General features: G+C 41.9%; 1 protein-coding gene across 7 annotated transcripts in view; it reads right to left on the bottom strand.

Moving 5' to 3' along the window:
* Positions 1-20,363, bottom strand: part of LOC132107650 (cGMP-dependent 3',5'-cyclic phosphodiesterase) — a 164,681-nt gene that overhangs the window by 42,606 nt on the left and 101,712 nt on the right. For all 7 annotated transcript variants that reach the window (XR_009424321.1, XM_059513759.1, XM_059513765.1 and 4 more), the window contains one exon: positions 2,597-2,686. Coding sequence is in view for 6 of the 7 variants with exons in the window: in XM_059513759.1 (XP_059369742.1) it covers positions 2,597-2,686 (90 nt within the window). In the remaining variant the exon portion in view is untranslated. The remainder of the gene's footprint in view (positions 1-2,596; positions 2,687-20,363) is intronic.

The following is a 20,363-nucleotide window of genomic DNA, read 5'->3' as shown; positions in this document are numbered from 1 at the left end:
GAATACATTTTTTAGAATACTTTCTCATCAACTGGTCACAATGCACAACACATGTGCTTTAAAATAAACAAGCACAGATGAAAAGTGCATTCACTCTCTACCAGCAGATGGCGCTGATGGAGCATCAGAAATGCAGAAAAAAAACCCAGCTGTGCTACTTTATGAAACATATTTAAATGATTCAAACAGCCATTGCTAAACACTTATCCTTAAACACTTTAGCATCTTAATTTCTCATTCGAAATTCTTGCACTTTAAAAAATAAATATGACATCACGTTGTGTCAACGACGTTTACACACTGCCTCCGAAACTTTTGTCTGTCATAAAAAAAAATTGTATTGGGTTAAATTTTTTTAGTTTTTTGCATCCGTAGCAAACATTTTGATACGTGTTTGACAATTCAGAGCCACAAGTGAAAACCAAAATCCTGAATGGCATCTGACAAGTTGATCCACTTCATCTCACAGCACTGTATGACAAACAAAGAGATGGAATATAAATATACGCCTAAATATAGACTTTAAATCTCTGAAGCATTGAAAAGGAGATGGAAATCTTCTTGCTCTTAGTACGCAATCTTAGAAATGGATGGACCAAATATTCCCTATAAATATGGGTCCATCTAAGAGAGAGGAGAACAAAATTATCCTCATTCAGTGTGCGTGACGAATTTTTAGGATGACAACACAACACTTTTTTTCCAACTACATTCCAATATGATGATAATACAGTATATCGTGCATTATGGATTCGTTAACCCTGCTAATTTGTCAGAAATGTCAAGGCAAGTTTTCGACAGGATTCCTCAACCTCTGTTCAATGAGCGTCCGCTCACTGTCTACATAGGCAGCTGTCTTCTGAGGGAGCATGTGAAATGAACCTAATAAGTGAGACTTTATATAGAAGCGAACAAAAATGGCTCTTGGTGTGAAGCGAACTGAACTCAAATTATTCCAAGTTTGACTTTAATGTGTGGCAAAGCCAATTATACCATAATCACAAACGTCTATTTTTAATTAAACGACTATTTATCAATCATTTTCAGGAATTAAATATTGACTGAAATAATAAAGGCTCATCTTACTTAGTCTGTTTTTATTGTTTCTAGTCAAAATATCTAACAATTCTTATATTAAGATGCATTTATAAGCAAACTGAAGTTAGATATTGAGTCTTGTCTCCTGAAAAAAAAACTTAAGTGCATTTAAAATTAAATATTAAATAATATGCATTTAAATATTAAATATGTGACGATCGCGAGTAAACAGAAAGAGCCGCTAAAGCTATTAATGTGCTCCGACGCTCGTGATGCATTATACTGAAGCATCTTAATTTATTGATGATTATTGAAGTCTATTAACTACATGAAAATATGCTTAAATTAAACATGCAATATTTCATAAATACAACAATAAATATGAAATAGAAGTGCAAGTGTGTGAGATGCTGTTAGCTCCTGCTTGAGGCATCCTTGATTGTGTTGGAAAATAATCAATAAAAGAAACAGCAATCAGATCTGACTGCATCAGTGTGTGTGTGTGTGTGTGTGTGTGTCTCCTGAGACTCCAGCAAATGTAACATCAATAAACCCTCCAGGAAAATCTATTTTCTCTCTGAAAAGACACTCTGAATGCTGATGAAGTCTGGAGCAGTGAATTCTCAGAGTGAATCCGAATGAGTTTTGACCCTGCTGTCTCACCATACACTCATCTGAATGTGATCAGACAGCGATGAATGATTTCTCCACTGTGAAATCAAACCATCATGTGCTTCCCGTGGGTTTGTATTCCAGTGCAGAGATGCACGAACTCTATCTGTTATTGAACACACGGGGAAAACCTCACCTGGAAAGTGTTTTATTGACCTGGAGGGAGACGCTGCTCACGTCTGAGTGGTTTTGTGGAAGAATAAAGGGTGTGTTGAACACAGAGAACATGCTTTTTGAAAACTGCAAACACTGTATTAGATCTTTGAGAAAAACTAGATATCAAATCAATCAGCAGAATAAAGTCTGAAGAGACGCTGTGTTTGTCTTGGAGACTCTTCATCTTCCAGAGCATCTTGTGCTCCAAAACTAATGTAATACATATTTGACTATAACGCTAAGAAGAGTTCATATATTACACTGAGTCGTTTTCATGTTGAATAGCAATAATAGCAGTAAGATACTTTATACATATTTTAAAATTGGACATACTATGGAATTTTATTCTGCTACAGAATAAAGAAAATTTATAATAGTAAAAAATAATTTTCTGATACAAAATATTAATAAAATAAATTATGTTTTTCAAGCTGTTTTTCAAGTTTAAATGTCTGAATTACAAAAAAAAGTCTAAATTGTTTTTGTTATTTTTATTTTATTTTATTTATTAATGTATTTTTTTATCCAATAGCCGAAGCAAGTTTTCATAACATAACCAACCATTTAAAACTTTGGAGTTAGTGATTTATTGTTTGTTTGTTTGTTTATTTGTGTGTGTCTGTGTGTGTGTGTGTGTCTGTGTGTGTGTGTGTGTGTGTGTGTGTGTGTGTGTGTGTGTGTGTGTGTGTGTGTGTGTGTGTGTGTGTGTGTGTGTGTGTGTGTGTCGTACCACGTTTGGCAGGACAACTCTGAGCACATCTTTGATGGTCGTCTGAAGGCTGCTGACATCAACAACGGAGGCCAACTGCAGCAATGCATCCTGAGAAAATAAAGACACAGATAAATAAACAAATAAATAATTTATAATGACCATCCGAAGGGTCAGAGGTTAATGAATCCTCTGGAAATACAACTATGATGAGTTTAACCCTGAGCCTCTGCAAATGTCATGCCATTACGGAAATGAATGTTATCGTCTCGCATTTTCTGTCTTCGAAGCCTCTGGCACATGGACGATCACTCATCTCTCTTTGAAACTGTTTGACCTTTGACCTCCAGCACGCTGACCTCGTGTGCACGGATCATTAGCATGTCCACTTAACCACTTCTCGACGAGAGCGAGACAGAGAAAGAAACGCTTTTAGTGAATGGGCGCATCAGTGGATTCAATGCTGCAAACTAACATACTAAAGATAACCTTGCTACGAACTTGACCAATAAATCACAGATTCATCTGAATCTACTCGACTCACAAATGATTCAAATTGAGTTTGTTCTTGCAATGCAAAACATCTTGTACGCACAAACATGCAAAGCACTGAAAGTCCTTTTTAAATAATATAAAATATATTTTTGATTGACTTCTTTTAATATTTAATGGTAGTTTGAAATGTTTGGTATGTTTAAATTTAATTTAATTAAACTACATTTTTTTTTATCAACCAGCGTTGTTATTGTTAACAAAACTATTAAAAAAATTTAAGCAAAAAAAAAATAAAAAATATATAATAATAATAATAAAATGTAAAAATGTTGCAAGTGGTTGCACTAAAATTATAAGAAACCCAAATTCAAATTAAAATGAAAAAAAAATAAAATAAAAATAATAATCTTACCAAAACTAAAACCACTAACCAACAACATTTTTGTAACCTGAAATAAAATAAATTACTAAAATATTTTAACTAAACATTAAAATAACTAAAATTGAATACAATATATTAAAAGGACATATTGACTAAGCCTATACTGGTAAAAAAAAAAAGTTGCTTTGGAGAAAAGCGTCTGCTACAAGCATAAATGTAAATGTAAGCCTAATGCTACGACTAAAAATAACTAAAATTAATAAATAAAAATAGAAACTATGTAGACACCTAAAAAAAAGCACAACAAACTTATGAAAACTTTAACAAAGGTAAAGTGTAAACAGAATTTTTTTTTTATAAAATGTAATTTGAAAATGATGCAAAAATCCCACTGGCTTGTAGTTAAACATCAGTTTTAAATCAGATTCATGATGGATGGATGGCCTCTTCAAACTGATCATTCATCTCTCCATCTCTGAACTGATGAAAGGAAAACTGCACTCAACCAATTAGCCAGTCAGTATTCTGTGTGTGTGTGTGTGTGTGTGTGTGTGTTGGCTTTAAAACAGCAGGTTTTTATAGATAATTACAAATAATTATCACCAATTACGTTCAGAACTCCACATCACAAATCTCAATTTCTAAGGACAAAAATGTTTAGAATGACAGGGGAAGAGATGCAGGTGGTTCATTCTGACACTCTTCCTCATCCTCCTCTTCCTCTCTCAAATGCACCCAAATCCCTCTCAACACACACACACACACAAACACTCGAGTGGAAAGACGAGTTGAAGCAGAGACGCTTCCCTGCAGTTTTTCTTTCTTGTTGGATCATCATTGACGGAAGCAGCAGAGATCAATCCTGCAGCGTTGATCCCACTTTCAATTTTCTGAAGAGGGAATAGCAGAGAGCTTTGTAAAACACACACACGCACACACACACACACACACACACACACACGCGCGCGCGAGCCAGTTCACACTTGTGTTCATATGTTGCCTGCTGTGCAATGCAATACAATACCAAAGCATACCAAATTAAAACTTGTCGGCAACTAAGAAATAATAGTTAATTTGAATCACTAAAATAAATCCGAAGTACAACAATTATTAAAGTTGAAATAAAAAAGAATTCAAGTGTTTTTAAATGTAAAAAATTACAATGATCAAAAAATAAAATCATTAAACATTATAAAAAACAAAAACTTTAAACTAACATTAGCATTAAAATAAAATAAAAATAAGCTTAATTAGAATAAATGACAAAAAAATATAACTAACTAAAATTATAACTGAGAATACAAAATACCGTATTTTCCGGACTATAAGTCACACTTTTTTTCATAGTTTGGCTGGTCCTGCGACTTATAGTCAGGTGTGACTTATTTATCAAAATTTATTTGACATGAACCGAGAGAAATGAACCAAGAGAAAACATTACCGTCTCCAGCCGCCAGAGGGCGCTCTGTGCTGCTCAGTGCTCCTGTAGTCTACACTGAACACATAGAGCGCCCTCTCGCGGCTGGAGACGGTAATGTTTTCTCTTGGTTCTTGGGTCTAAATAAATGCGACTTATAGTCCAGTGCGACTTATATATGTTTTTTTCCTCATCATGGCGCATTTTTGGACTGATGCGACTTATACTCAGGTGCGACTTATACGGTAATAGCTAATTCATTATATCACTATATATTATAATAGTATACATGTGTGTGTGTGTGTGTGTGTGTGTGTGTGTGTGTGTGTGTGTGTGTGTGTGTGTGTGTGTGTGTGTGTGTGTGTGTGTGTGTGTGTATGTGTGTGTGTGTGTGTTTGTTTGTATGTGTGTGTGTTTGGTACTCTGATCACGAGCGTCCTTCAAACACCAGCACACACTGATTAGTAATTACAGAAGTGATGAACACACACACACACACACACACACACACACAGAAACACACAGATTTACTAAGATTACCTAAACGTTGCATAACATGCCAACTGCCTCAAATATATAGATGACAGTGTGCATCTGAGGTTCTGCTATAACTAATCACCGTATTTTTAATCACCTTTTCGCTTTTTGTTTCTCTGCTCTGCTCTGGTTCTCTCTCAGACAGACTCATTCATCCCAGCGTCACGTCTTTCCTTCAGGGCATCATAGGGATCTCTGCCACTGATATCCGTCCATCCGCTCGTTCAGTGTTAGAAATGTCAAGAGCCTCCGAGAGACTTTTATCATCAAACTCCATCAGCCCCTGTGACATGTTCACATCCATCCATCTTTACTTTTACATCTTTCTCTCTGATGACAAACCAGCACACACACACACACACACACACACCAGTGTGTTTCTGGTGTGCTTGACCAGAAACACACTCTACACAAACACACACATGCTTGACCACAATGCTATCATACCAGACACGTGTTCTTGTGTTACTGTGACAGTAAAAATCCTCAGTACTCAAGAAAGTGTTAAAGTTTCCTTCAAATGTCTGTCAGTAAACCAGTTATTATCAGTCGGTCAGATGAGAGTTTGACTGATTTAAACTTCTCTGCTATGAAAGTTTTTGATCTGAAAGGGGAAATTAAGAGCACATGAAGACTGTTTATGCTAAGGCTGCTGTAGGGAGCCTTGCAGCAATGCTGAGAAGGCAACATGCATTTGTGTTGCATTATTAGTTTGCACGCTGACACATAAAGTAACGCAATGGGTCGGGAAATCAAGCTTGTGTAGCTGTAAGCACATGTGTTCATGTACTTGAAGAAAGACGCCACAGGCAAAAACAGTTTTTTTTCATACATTTTGTTCTTTTTGGAAAGAAATCCAAATATAATACAATGCATCTAAAATAATTACTAATTTTATTACACTTTCACTATATTTGCGCCCTCAGATTTCAATTACAATACATTCCATTAAAAGTTTTTTCTCCACTTCAGCAGCACTTACATACACTAAAACGTACTCGGTTACTAAACGTAACCTCGGTTCTCTCTAGAAGAGCGAACGAGTACTGCGTCTTAGCTAAGACGCTATGGGAAAAGTCTCTTTTCACGAAATACTGAAGCAAAAAATTATCCTTAATTTTGTATTTTTGTAAAGCGCATTTGCAGCAGTACACAGCCATAGGCGAGACGGCTCGTTCGCTCATTGGCTTGTTCTGCGGCAACTGCACAGCCTATCGAGCGCGGGCTGATGCAACATCAGACCAATAATGTAATGCCGCTTCGCGCCCTTCTTGCCACTTCCCGCCGAAACGGGTGTGGCCCAACCTATAAAAGGAGCTCGAAAAGGCTGACTCACCTGATTTATTTCATCGCCGAAGCGAACCAGAGTGAATCGTGCGCACGGCAGAGAACGCAGTACTCGTTCGCTCTTCTAGAGAGAACCGAGGTTACGTTTAGTAACCGAGTACGTTCTCTTACGAGAGCTCTCTCGTACTGCGTCTTAGCTAAGACGCTACGGGAACCCAATGTAAAACGCCGTGCGCGCAGGGATCACACACCAATAAACCTGAAGCAACGCCTAGGATTTACAGTGCACAGTCACCTGAGGGACTCACAGAGAGTCCAGGACAGAAAAGGGAAAAAGCCCTCTGTCCCATATCTAGCAGCATCCGTAGATGCGGCAATATGACGTCACACAGCCGAGGCAAGGCCTGACCAATGTGGCAATGCGGGTCTTACGCAATACTGCCCATATAACAGTCGGCAGCGCATAGCGCTCGTGAACTCAGAATTCCCCTCAGGGCCCTGATTCGCCTATACCGACAGCAGCCTTGCTTGCAAGGCGGGAACCTCCAGGTTATAGAACCTGATAAATGTAGACGGCGAGGCCCAACCTGCCGCCATACATATATCCTGCAAGGAGATCCCAGTAGACCACGTCCACGACGAGGCGATGCCTCTTGTGGAGTGTGCTCTGACGCCCAACGGGCACTGAAGGCCCCTGGAAGCGTAAGCTAACGCTATGGCGTCAACTATCCATCTGGATAGAGTCTGTCTCGAAACAGCCATTCCCTTGGAACGCCCACCGAACGAGACAAATAGCTGCTCCGTCTGCCGAAAGGCAGCAGAGCGAGACACATAAGCTCTTAAAACCCTGACAGGGCAAAGAAGACTAGAGTCTCCATCCTCCCCTGACACCGGCAGGGCAGACAGGGCAATAACCTGAGCCCGAAACGGTGTGTTGAGGGATTTCGGCACATAACCATGCCTAGGTTTGAGTATGACTCTTGAGTCATTGGGCCCAAACTCCAAGCACGACTGGCTCACCGAGAGCGCGTGCAAATCACCCACACGCTTCACAGAAGCGAGAGCCAACAAGAATACTGTCTTGAACGACAGATGCTGAAGGCTAATCGATTGGATAGACTTGAAAGGGGGACCTTTCAAGGCCTCCAAAACCGCCGCGAGGTCCCACATAGGGACTGACGGAGGTCTGGGAGGATTCAGCCTCCTAGCTCCTCTGAGGAACCGGATGACTAAATCATTCCTTCCTATTGACTGACCGGACGCCGTTTCAGAAAACACCGCGATGGCAGCCACATAAACTTTGAGCATGGATGGGGCTCTGCCCTTATCCAACAGCTCCTGAAGGAAGGAGAGGACCTCCGTCACCTCACAACTAAGGGGTGAATAACCTCGAGCTGTGCACCAGCTGGAGAACACCGACCACTTCGAGGCATACAGACGTCGTGTCGACGGAGCTCTAGCCTGAGTGATGGTATTTAGCACTCCCACTGCGAGATCAGCGGGTAACCATTGAGTGCCCATACATAGAGGGACCACAACTCCGGTTGAGGGTGCCAAATCGAGCCCCTGGCCTGCGAGAGGAGGTCTCTCCTCAACGGTACCGGCCACGGGGCGACATCTGCTAACTGCATCAAATCTGGGAACCATGGTTGGTTCTTCCAAAGAGGTGCTACAAGCAGTATTGAACATCTCATTTCTCTCACCTGTTCTATCACCTGCGGAAGGAGGGAGATGGGAGGGAACGCATAAAGCGGGCAGCACGGCCATCTCCGTGACAGCGCGCTTTCGTTCTTGGAAAAGAACGCGGGGCAGTGAGCGTTTTCGTGGGACGCAAAGAGGTCCACCTCCGCCATGCCAAATCTCTCCCACAACAGCCGGACTGTTTGCGGGTGTAGAGACCATTCGCCCGTAGGAACATTGCCTCTGGACAGCCTGTCTGGACCCAGATTCTGCAGTCCAGGCACATGCACTGCTCTCAGCGAGCGCACGTTGCGCTGAGCCCAAATCAGGAGGCGTTCCGTCAGCCTCCACAGGTTTCGTGACCCGAGACCGACCTGGCGATTTATATAGGACACCACGGACATGTTGTCCGAACGGACTATGACGTGGTGATCCTTGATATGGGGACAAAAGCGCGTCAGCGCGTTCTCCACTGCCAGCATTTCCAGGCAGTTGATATGATGGAGCTTTTCCCGTTCTGACCATAGGCCAAAGGACGGTCTGCCTTCGAGCAGCGCTCCCCATCCTGAAGTGGAGGCATCCGTCGACACCATTTTCACACTCGGGGAAGTCCCCAGGCTTACACCTGATCGGTACCAGCCGTTCGCTGTCCAAGGTGCTAGAGCCGCAACACAGCTCTGATCGACCTTGAAATGCAGCCGGCCAGACGCCCACGCTCTGCGCGGCACCCGAGCCTTCAGCCAGAACTGCAGGGGGCGCATGCGGAGCAGGCCCAGCCGCAGAACCGGAGATGCTGAGGCCATGAAACCCAGCATCTTTTGACAGTGTTTGAGCGACACAGTCGCGCCACAGCGGAAAGAACTCGCTGCACGCTGAATGCCCATCGCGCGCTGTGGTGACAGCCGCGCCGTCATGGAACACGAGTTCAGAACTATACCCAGAAACAGGATCGTCTGACTGGGGTTCAGCGAACTCTTCACCCAATTGACACTGAGGCCGAGCTTCTCGAGGTGATCGAGTAAAACGGCTCTGTGGTCCATGAGCTCCGCTCATGATCGGGCCAGAACCAGCCAGTCGTCCAAATAATTCAGCACTCGTATGCCTCTGAGTCTAAGAGGAGCGAGCGCTGCATCCATGCACCTCGTAAACGTACGAGGAGCTACGGACAAGCCGAATGGCAGGACTGCAAACTGGTATGCCTGGCCCTCGAAGGCGAATCTCAAATATCGCCTGTGGTTTGACGCTATCTGTATTTGAAAATACGCGTCCTTCAGATCTATTGACATGAACCAGTCCCCTCTGCGAATCTGCGCGAGGAGCTTCCTGGTCGTGAGCATTTTGAAACTGCGTTTCATCAACGCCTGTTCAGCTGTCTTAGATCCAGTATGGGCCGGAGACCCCCGTCTCTCTTGGGCACCAGAAAGTATCTGCTGTACAGCCCCCCCTCGCTTTGAGACACAGGCTCTACAGCCCCTTTGCTCAACAGTTTTGATATTTCGGCCCGAAGTATGTGTGCTACTTCTGTTTTGACCGTAGTTTCGACGCGCGCTGAAAAGCACGGTGGGCGTCGAGAAAACTGTAGCGAGTAGCCTCTCTTCATAATGCCTAGCATCCAATCCGAAACCCCTGGAAGCACTGACCATGCATCTGCATGAATGGCTAAGGGCTGGATGCGAAATGCGCTCTGTTGACTGGGCAACGGCAGCGCTCGAGTGTGCTGCGCATCTGAGGCGGGGAGCGCGCTGATCACAGCGGGCAGATCGCTCTTCCTCGACCCCGTTCCGGCGCTTAACCGACTGGAGGGAGGCTGAGCAGGTCCCGTGGGACTCGATATATCTGCGAGTAACCGTGGGCTGCATGTGTGCACTTTTACCACTTTCAACTCGCTGTCTGCCTGTGTAGAATGTACGTGCACGGGCCTCGTTTTTACAGAAGCCCCGCGCCGTATGTGACACAGTGTATGTGGGCACTGGGAAGTGGGCACGTTTACTATGCGGCGTGCTCGACCGATCTGTGTCGATCTTATGTGCGCTAGCCCTGTGTGCAGGGCTGTGCTTACATGTGGAGATGGGCACTGGGTAGTGGGCATCGTCACTGCATTTATAGCACCATCGGCCGTGGCCGGACGAGCATGCACGGGTTTCGTTTTTACAGAAACCACATGACGCGTGTGACATAGTAATTGTGGGCACTGAGGGGTGGGCACGTTTACTATGCAGTGTGCGCGACCGACTTGAGTCGACATTATGGGCGCAGGCCCTGTGTGCAGGGCTGTGCTTACATGTGGAGATGGGCACTGAGGAGTGGGCATTGTCACTACATTTATAGCACCATCGGCCGTGGCCGGACGAGCATGCACGGGTTTCGTTTTTACAGAAACCACATGACGCGTGTGACATAGTGATTGTGGGCACTGAGGAGTGGGCACGTCTACTATGTAGTGCGCGTGATCGACTTGAGTCGCTTTTATAGGCGCGAGCCCTGTGTGAAGGGCTGTGCTTATATGCGGAGATGGGCACTGAGCAGTGGGCATCGTCACTACATTTATAGCACCATCGGCCGTGGCCGGGACACCAGAAATTACACCTTTTTCGGGAAATATCTGGGTAGCCGTGATAACGGTTTTCGTGTGCAGGCAAGCGGGCAACCGTACAGGCTTGCGCATTGCAAACAACGCTGAAACAGTCACAATCTCTGGAAACTGAAACAGCGGCGCGCTTAGGTGAGAGCCCGGCCGCAGCGGAACTCGTACACCGGCGCTTCGATGAAGCAGCCATCGTGTGTAGTGCCGACGCAGCGTCATGCAGCATGCGTAGATGGCTTTCCCAGGATGGCTTCGGGGCTCCCGGCCTCACCGTAATCCTCTGCCGCGGTCCCCGCGGCGCGGGGCGACGGCCAGTAGAGCGAGAACGGGGGTCTCGAGCTGCGTTGCTGAAGCTGTTGTGATAACGGCTTTTGTGTGCAGGCAAGCGGGCGACTGTGCAGGCTTGCGCATTGCAGAAAATGCTGAGACAGTCACAATTCCTGGAACTGAAACAGCGGCGCGCTTGGGTGAGAGCTCAGCCACAGCGGAACTCGTACACCTGCGCTTCGATGAAGCAGCCATCGTTAGTAGTGCCGACGCAGCGTCACACAGGAGGCTTTAGATGGCAACACCGCTTTTGCCGCCGTCCAGCAGAGGGCGGACAAAGGTGCGTCGCTATCGCCTGTTCCACCGGCGGAAGTGAGTGGTAGTTCCTGTTTTTAGCATCATCAGTGTGGAGAATGCTAGTGAGACAGACGAACGAGTTCGTGCTGAATATGGAGCGTTCCAAGCCTTCGCCACCTCTTCGTGAAGCTCAGGAAGAAATGAGGCGGGCTTTGAGAAGTACGCTCATCCGAAAGGGAAATACCATCCAGCCGGGAACGAGAGGGGGGGGCGCTGGTGCAAACCACTCGCGGCCGAGACTCATCGCGGCCAACACGAGCATTCGCCCCGGCTCCTTCTCGATGTCAGCTCGTCTGCTGGGCTTCTGAGCAGAAGGCGCGAGATCCTCGGAGCTCGCCCAGCCCTCACTGCCCGAAGCTAGCAGAGAGCGCGTGTCCTCTTCCCCCGACGCGGCCCTGAGATCGACTTCCTCGGACGACGCTGGCGCTGCCCACCGGGAAGCGATGCAGGGGGGGCCGGTGAAGCAGGGCGAACCGGCGAGCTCGGTTGAGCTGAAGACGGTTCCGGAATCCGCTGGAAGCGATGCTTTTACGGCGCCTCAGCGCAGCGGAGAATGCAGGCTCAGAGAAAAAGGCCAGGCGAGTCCTCAGAGTCACCATGGCAACAGCTCGCAGTGGGGGCATCCGCCGTCAGCGAGCGAGCGCTGCATGATCTTCACCCAGGCAGGAGACACAGATGACGTACCGGTCTCCCTCGCTGAGTGGGGCTCTGACGAGCCGCAGGAAGGCATCTTAAAAAAGACGCGAGCTCCTTTACGAGTGTGTGTCGCAGGGCGAACACACACACACACATAAAGAACAGCTTGGATATAACAGGATTGAAAGGATATAGGCGCCGGATAGCGCAGCAGGAACGGCAATGGAAGGCGGCGATGCCAGCAGCTTCAGAATGGCTCGTCCCGCTGATATGCTTCTCAGACGGCGCTTGCTTCCTCCATGATCCAGCGATGCGTGAGCTTCGCTGAAGAGATGAAAAATCAGGTGAGTCAGCCTTTTCGAGCTCCTTTTATAGGTTGGGCCACACCCGTTTCGGCGGGAAGTGGCAAGAAGGGCGCGAAGCGCCCTTATTGGTCTGATGTTGCATCAGCCCGCGCTCGATAGGCTGTGCAGTTGCCGCAGAACAAGCCAATGAGCGAACGAGCCGTCTCGCCTATGGCTGTGTACTGCTGCAAATGCGCTTTACAAAAATACAAAATTAAGGATAATTTTTTGCTTCAGTATTTCGTGAAAAGAGACTTTTCCCGTAGCGTCTTAGCTAAGATGCAGTACGAGAGAGCTCTCGTAAGAGAACTTAGAGTTGTGTTCCTCTCTATATTCTGAAGGTTTTTGTAGAAGGGTTTGTTCATATTTCGTTCACATTGATCTATAGGACATTTTATTCCTAAAAAAAAGCGAAAATGCGTATCTTTAAAGGCTGTGTGTTATTTTTCTCCACTTCAGCAGCACTTGCATACACCAAAACTTAGCATTTTATTGCTCTCTATATTCTGAAGGTATTTGTAGAAGGGTTTCTTCATATATCATTCACACTGATTTATACAACATTTTATTCGTAAAAAATATGAATTTTTTCTTCCGTTTTTCTGCTGACAGGATTTTATTTTTTTTTTTTTTTTTGTAATAAAAAGAGTATTCCAAAATCCCAACAGTAACAACTTTTAACTCTAATATGTTAACAAAATAAAACAAGAATTTATAACCTGACTTTATCCAACCTTCAGATGTATTCTCTGATCATTTATGCAAATTAGTGCAAATTTAATTTGAAACGGCCTTATTTAAATAATTGTATCATTCCATAACATTTCCATACACTTGTAATACAAAAAACTTAATAAATTAGCAGGAGAAGTATGCTGATATCTTGAGTGTGTTTCCTAAAGGTGAAGAATGTTTGCTAGAGTGTTTATATTTCAGTATTCTCTAAAATAAAATCCCTCTTATCTTTTTAATCCAGTGTCTGACGCTCTAAATAACTTTCCTTTCTTCCAGATGCAGGATAAATCTCTCCGCCGCAGAGCATGATGGGAGTTTAAGACGACACTGATGACACAGTGCGGTCTAAGAGCTTTATTACTCACAAGTCCTCTGGGGCCGAGGTCAAGTTGCATTACTTGCATTAGCTTTTCAAATTAAGCAAAAGCATAAAAAACAGGGGCACAGTGAGACCTTTAACATTTAAATACAGGAGCGCTTCATAAATTCTGCTGCTTAAAATTTAAGCCAGATATTAACAACACAGCAGAATGAAATCCAACACTTTACTAGAAATATGCAAATACAATGCATTTTAAAGTACTGAAGTGCCTTATAATACACTTTATACACAGTGCTATATTTGTATGAATAATAAATATATTCTAATACTTCATATATTATTCAATGTTTCACCTTTAAACCAAATTATATATATATTTATTTATATATATATATATATATATATATATATATATATATATATATATATATATATATATATATATATATATATGCTTAATCTTATATTTCAGTAAATTAATCATTTTATAATGTAATTAAAAAAAAGAAAAATGTTTTTTTTTCTCAAACTGATACATTTGTTTGAAATGTCATGCATGAATAATGAGAATTATAAATTTTTAAAGCTGAATTCCAATTTCCACATATGTGTGATAAAGTGTATGTACATTAAATTAGCATATATATGAGCTTCTGGTTTCGACATGAGAGAGTAGTACACGCTTCACGACGACTCCGTATATTTTTTTTATATAACTTCGTCAGAACATCTCTTTAATAATTGTTAACACTAATAAATTACAGTCCCGCATCCTGCAAACTACTAGCCGACTTTAAGATTCAGTTTATTCAGTTTTCTAAACATGCCAGGCAAATCCCGAAAAGCTCCAGACCAGGCCTTGACATCCCCCGACGCCAATGTGGAGGAAACGCCTGAGAAAGACACTCCAGAGTCCGATAATTCAGCTATCCTCATGCGATCTCCTCTCTTCGCGCGGAACTTCTTTTAATCAAATCTGACATTGGGGAAATTATTGACTCAAAAATCGAGCAGCTCGCTGTCACTATCCGAGGGGAATTGTCGACATTCAAAAACGAGGCCAACGCGGCAATTTCGGAGATTAAAGTTACGGTGGACGATCATGCCGCGAAACTAACGAGCCTGGCAAATCATGCTTCCACCTCCTCTGATACGATGGGTAAGATGGAACAAGATTTGGGAAAGCTAAAGCTTACAGTGGAACAACTCACAGAATAATGCACTGACCTCGAGAGCCGCAGCAGAAGACAAAACATCCGCATATTGAACGTTAAAGAGGGTGCTGAATCCGGAGTTAAACTTAGAGATTTCGCTGCCCAACTCCTTGCTGAAGCCCTGTCACTAGACAAATCACGTGGACCGCGCCCACCGAGCTCTACGTGCCCGTCCTGGAAGTGATGAACCACCACGGGCCTTCATCCTGCGTTTGCATTACGTCCATGAGATGGAAGAAATAATGCAAAAAGCAGCAAGGTTGCAACAGATTTTCTTTAAAGGCCAAAGAGTTAACATTTTCCCAGACTATCCGCCTGCTGTGGTAAAGCGACGCGCACTCTTCAAACGTGCGAAGGAGTTGTTGAAGGATAAACCCGGAGTTAAGTACGGACTGCAATATCCAGCGAAACTGAGAGTCTCGCACAACAGCAAAGAGTATTTCTTCATCGACCCGTACAAAGCGGTCAAGTTTGCTGAACGTAACTTTGAAATTCCAGGACCAGTCTAAGGGATGCTGTTGGACTGATCAAGTAAGATCAACATAACGTAACTGACGAAAACGTATTGACTGTTTAAACTTTACATGATGTTTATAAAACTCATGTCGTGTTATTTACATTGAGATGTTCACCTGAACTTTATTACGTATCAGTTGTGCTGATACGAGTTTTTTTTTCTGTGTGTGGAAGTGTAAGGTTTGATTCCATCTTGGAGGTATTTGTTAGGTTTTATTTGACTATCTCGGTTTTATTCTTTGTCATTATATCCAATTTGTTTTGTAATTCCGTGTCGCGCCGCGAGTTCTGTAGTCGGTCAGATGACGGGATTAATGTTTGAGTTTTGGGGAATGGGGGGTGGGGGCCTGTTTAAAATGGTGCAAGGTACAAAACAAGCAGTGATGATGACTAGCCTGATTTTCAATCACGTAAAGAACAATGACTACTCAAAGTAACAGAAGGGGTCTCAAATTTACATCGTCGAATGTAAAAGGATTAAACCATCCGGTTAAGAGAAGCAAGATATTATCACATCTAAAATCTCTCTCCTCAGATATAATCTTTCTGCAGGAAACTCATCTCAAAGTGGACTCTAAAGACAAATTAAAATCCGGATGGATAGGACAGATCTATCAATCTAATTTTTTACATAAATCTAGGGAGGTAGCTATCTTATTACGAAAGGGGGTCCCATTTAAACAAAGAGCCCTGCGTACTGATCGGGACGGTCGTTATGTTATTCTATCTGGTGAGGTTTATGGCTTCCCGATTACGTTGATAAATGTATATGGCCCAAATTCTGATGAACCAGACTTTTTTAGAAAGGTATTTTCTCTTATTCCCAATATATCTCAAACAAATCTTGTTATAGGCGGGGACTTTAATTGTGTCCTTGACGCATATCTCGATAGATCGTCGTTTAAAATTTCCCCGCAATCTAATTCAAGAAATTTTTTGAATGCATTCATTAATAATTCTAATTTAGTAGACATATGGAGACTTATGCATCCAACCGAAAAAGATTATACATTTCATTCGCATGTACATAATGTATATACTCGTATTGATTATTTCTTGGTGGACAACAATCTTATCTCTAATATCCTAAATTCTAAAATTCATGATATACTGATTTCAGACCACGCCCCAGTTTCATTTGAAGCTGTCCTTGATCAAACATCTTCTATCCGCCCTCTATGGAGGATGGACCCTCAACTTATTGAAGACCCTAAGTTCATTGACTTCATGAGTTCACACCTGGAAATTTTTTTTGATAGCAACGATAAGCCAGAGACATCACCAGGACTGCTCTGGGAAACTTTAAAAGCTTATATAAGAGGTTGTGTTATATCATATCAGGGGTCCCGTAATAAACTATACAAAACGAAACTAATTGATTTAGGGAAACAAATTCATCGGTTAGACAATGAAAACGCACTAAACCCCTCACCAGATACTCATAAGAAAATTTTACAGTTAAGGTTTGAATACAATAAAATAGTCTCTACTAAAATAAATAAAACGTTTCATTTCGTCAAACAGAAATACTTTGAATTTGGGGAGAAGCCCCAGAAATTATTAGCCAGACAATTACGAAAAATAGATAGTGAAAGAACAATTCATAAAATAAAGACAAAATGTGGGACACAGTGTATCACAAATAAAGAGATAAACCAATGTTTTAAGGAATTTTACTCAAAGTTATACTCTTCAGAAACTGATTTGGACCCACAAACAATGGATGAATTTTTACGTAAATGTACTCTTCCCACTCTATCTCCAGATGATCGGGCATCTCTTTATAAAGATATCTCTTTAGAGGAATTGAAGAGCACAATAAACTCTTTAAAGAGCATGAAAACCCCTGGCCCAGACGGGTTACCAGCCGAACTATATAAAAAATTCAGCGACATCCTTACTCCTTATTTGCTTAAAACTTATCAGCAAGCACTAACAACTGGACTACCGCCGACTTTTTCTGAAGCCATTATCACAGTAATTTCTAAAAAAGGTAAAAATCCTGAAGAAGTTGAGGGATACAGACCTATCTCCCTTATTAATGTTGATCAAAAAATATTATCCAAGACACTTGCTAATAGACTTGGCAAATTAATTAGCAAACTGGTTAACACAGATCAGAATGGATTTATTCCAGGAAGAAGTACTATACTTAATACTAGACGCCTGTTTAATATAATTTATCATCCCAAGGCAATCCAAAACAATTTGGTTGTAATCTCATTAGATGCCGAAAAGGCATTCGACCGAGTGGAGTGGCGTTATTTGTTTGCTATCCTTGAGAAATTTAATATTGGGGGATGAGTTTATAAAATGGATTAAAATTTTGTACAGTAATCCATCAGCACGGGTTTTAACAAATAAAACAATATCGGACTCCTTCTATCTTCAAAGAGGAACCAGACAGGGCTGCCCCCTCTCACCCCTTTTGTTCGCTTTAATAGTAGAGCCCCTGGCAGAAACCATTCGATGTAACCCATGCATACATGGCTTTAACACTTCAAACACTGTTAACAAAATATCACTCTACGCGGACGATATTTTGCTTTATATTACCCAACCTCAGGTGAGCCTTCCTGTTGTACTCGAAACTATTACTAACTTTGGGAAATTTTATGGCTTTAAAGTAAATTTTGAAAAAAGTGAACTCATGCCCATTGGTTTAAAGGATTTATCTGTAATACACTCCTCCCCATTTAAAGTTTCCACGGAAAAAAAAAAAAAATTCACCTTTATTATTGGGCCACTCACTTACAAGTTTTTGCACTATGGTTGGAACAGTCGGCTAATGCCCCAGAATGGCTTCAGATGGAGCGGGATTATTGCCATCCCTATGATCTTGGAGCAGTGCTGCTTTCTCCAGTGATATTAGACCAAACTGTAGTTAATGGTTTAGTCATAAAAAGTCAGTTACGTATTTGGAGACAGATAAGAGATTACCTTAATATAAAATCACTCTCCCTCTTAATCCCGATCGCAAATAACCCATCATTTCCTCCTTCGAGGTTGGATTCAACCTTTAATCAATGGAAGGAACTGGGTATATGCACAGTCAAGGACCTTTATTTGGATGGGGCGTTAGCTTCCTTTACGCAACTACAACAGAAATACAACCTTCCAAAAAATAATTTTTTCAGATTTTTACAGATAAGGAATTACTTGTGTACACATAATGTTGCCCTGGATGAGGTCCGGCCCTCAATTAGTGATGATTGTCTCACTCAGTTTAGAGGAAATAAAAATCAGTTATCTTTAATTTATGGAAAGTTACAAGCAGCTACTTCTCCCTCTACAAGCCTGATTAGAGAGGAATGGGAACGAGAGATGGGGATTGGAATCTCGGAAGAGATTTGGCAGAATGGTTTAGAGGATATTGACAAACAATCGGTCAATACAAGATTATGCCTCATTCAATTTAAGGTCTTACATAGATTACATTTCTCAAAAAAGAAATTACATAGGATTTTTCCCAATGTCTCGCCTCTTTCTGACAAGTGCAAATCAGAAGAGCTGATTTAGCTCATAGTTTTATATTCTGCCATAAAATACAGGGATTCTGGTGCGAGGTTTTTAAAATGCTTTCAGATGTAGTTAATGTAAACTTGGAACCAGACCCAGTGCTCATTATATTAGGACATTCTAACCATATATTTTCGTTGAACAGTGCTCAACAGAAATTTCTCACATATTGTCTGATAACAGCCAAGAAACAGTTACTACCCGTTTGGAAAAAGGTTTACCCTCCTGATGCTAAATTATGGCTTGAGGAACTGACGTCTACTCTACACCTGGAACGAACTAGATACCTTTGGAAAGGCAACATCGGACAATTCCACAAGATTTGGGACCCTTTCATCTGCTACCTTAATAGGAATGTTACTCCTTAATGCAATGTATTGTAGGCTGTCTTAAGTGCTGTGTATTAATGTCACGGGATTAGATATTAACAGGTGGGGGATGGGGTGTTGGTTATAGTTTTATTTGTTTTTATTATTTATATATTTTATTATTATTATTATTTTTATTTTTTTGCATATAAGAAAATTAATCCTGGAACCTGTAATTATTTCATGGTCATTTGTTATTTGAATAAAAAACCCATTTGACAAAAAAATTAGCATATATATTACACTCATGCATCAAACTGCGAATATTCTCCCTGAACGACAGAACATGTGATGAGTTACTGTTCAAACATTACAAACGAACTTAAAAACAGAAAGAGAATTTTCTAGAGAGAGACGAGGCACTTGTGTAGATTCTGACGAGCTGATGTTTGTGTGAAACGATTCAAGCTCGTCTGATTGGTCTGATCAATTTCAGCATATTAAACATGCTGTGACTCACGGATGAGAAATGATCGCGAGCCGTAAATCAGATGAAGGTCACCGTCAGGATTTACTGTCAGTCTCTGGGATCATCATCAAGTTTGCTGGAGCTCAGATCTCTCGTTCTGTCTGCTTTGCTGCTCTCATTTTCAGATCTCTTTCTCAGCAAGCACTTTGTCAACCAGACATTATTAAAACATGATTCACACTTTAAATTTAATATGAGACTCATAAGATACTGAAAGCCTCAGGGTCCCATAAACACCCTCCTGTTTCTGCATCTGTCATCAGGCTGAAAACAGACATTATCATTCGTTTCCAAATGAATTGTGTCTATCAGATTATACAGTTATTATACATACATAATCTACTTATCATATTTTCATTTTAAAGGTTAAATAAACAGTACAATATTAAACCTAATAATGCACAAACAAAATGTAACAATATATTATTATACTATATACATAGGTTACTTGTATAATCAAACATATAATAAATATTAAATAGTTTAAATAAATATTTAGCACACTACTTGAAGGTTAAGGTCCTACATTTATTTTTACCATTTTAATTTCAGTAATTTTGTTTTTCTTTCTCTTTTTTTATATAGCTATATAGTTTTTATTCACCTTTTATTATATGAAGTTAAACTAAATGAAAATGAGCAATGTTTCACTGGTGACT

This window comes from Carassius carassius, chromosome 28 (assembly GCF_963082965.1).
Source record: "Carassius carassius chromosome 28, fCarCar2.1, whole genome shotgun sequence".
NCBI classification, from domain to species: Eukaryota; Metazoa; Chordata; class Actinopteri; order Cypriniformes; family Cyprinidae; genus Carassius; species Carassius carassius.
This window is presented reverse-complemented; position numbering and strand designations above follow the sequence as displayed.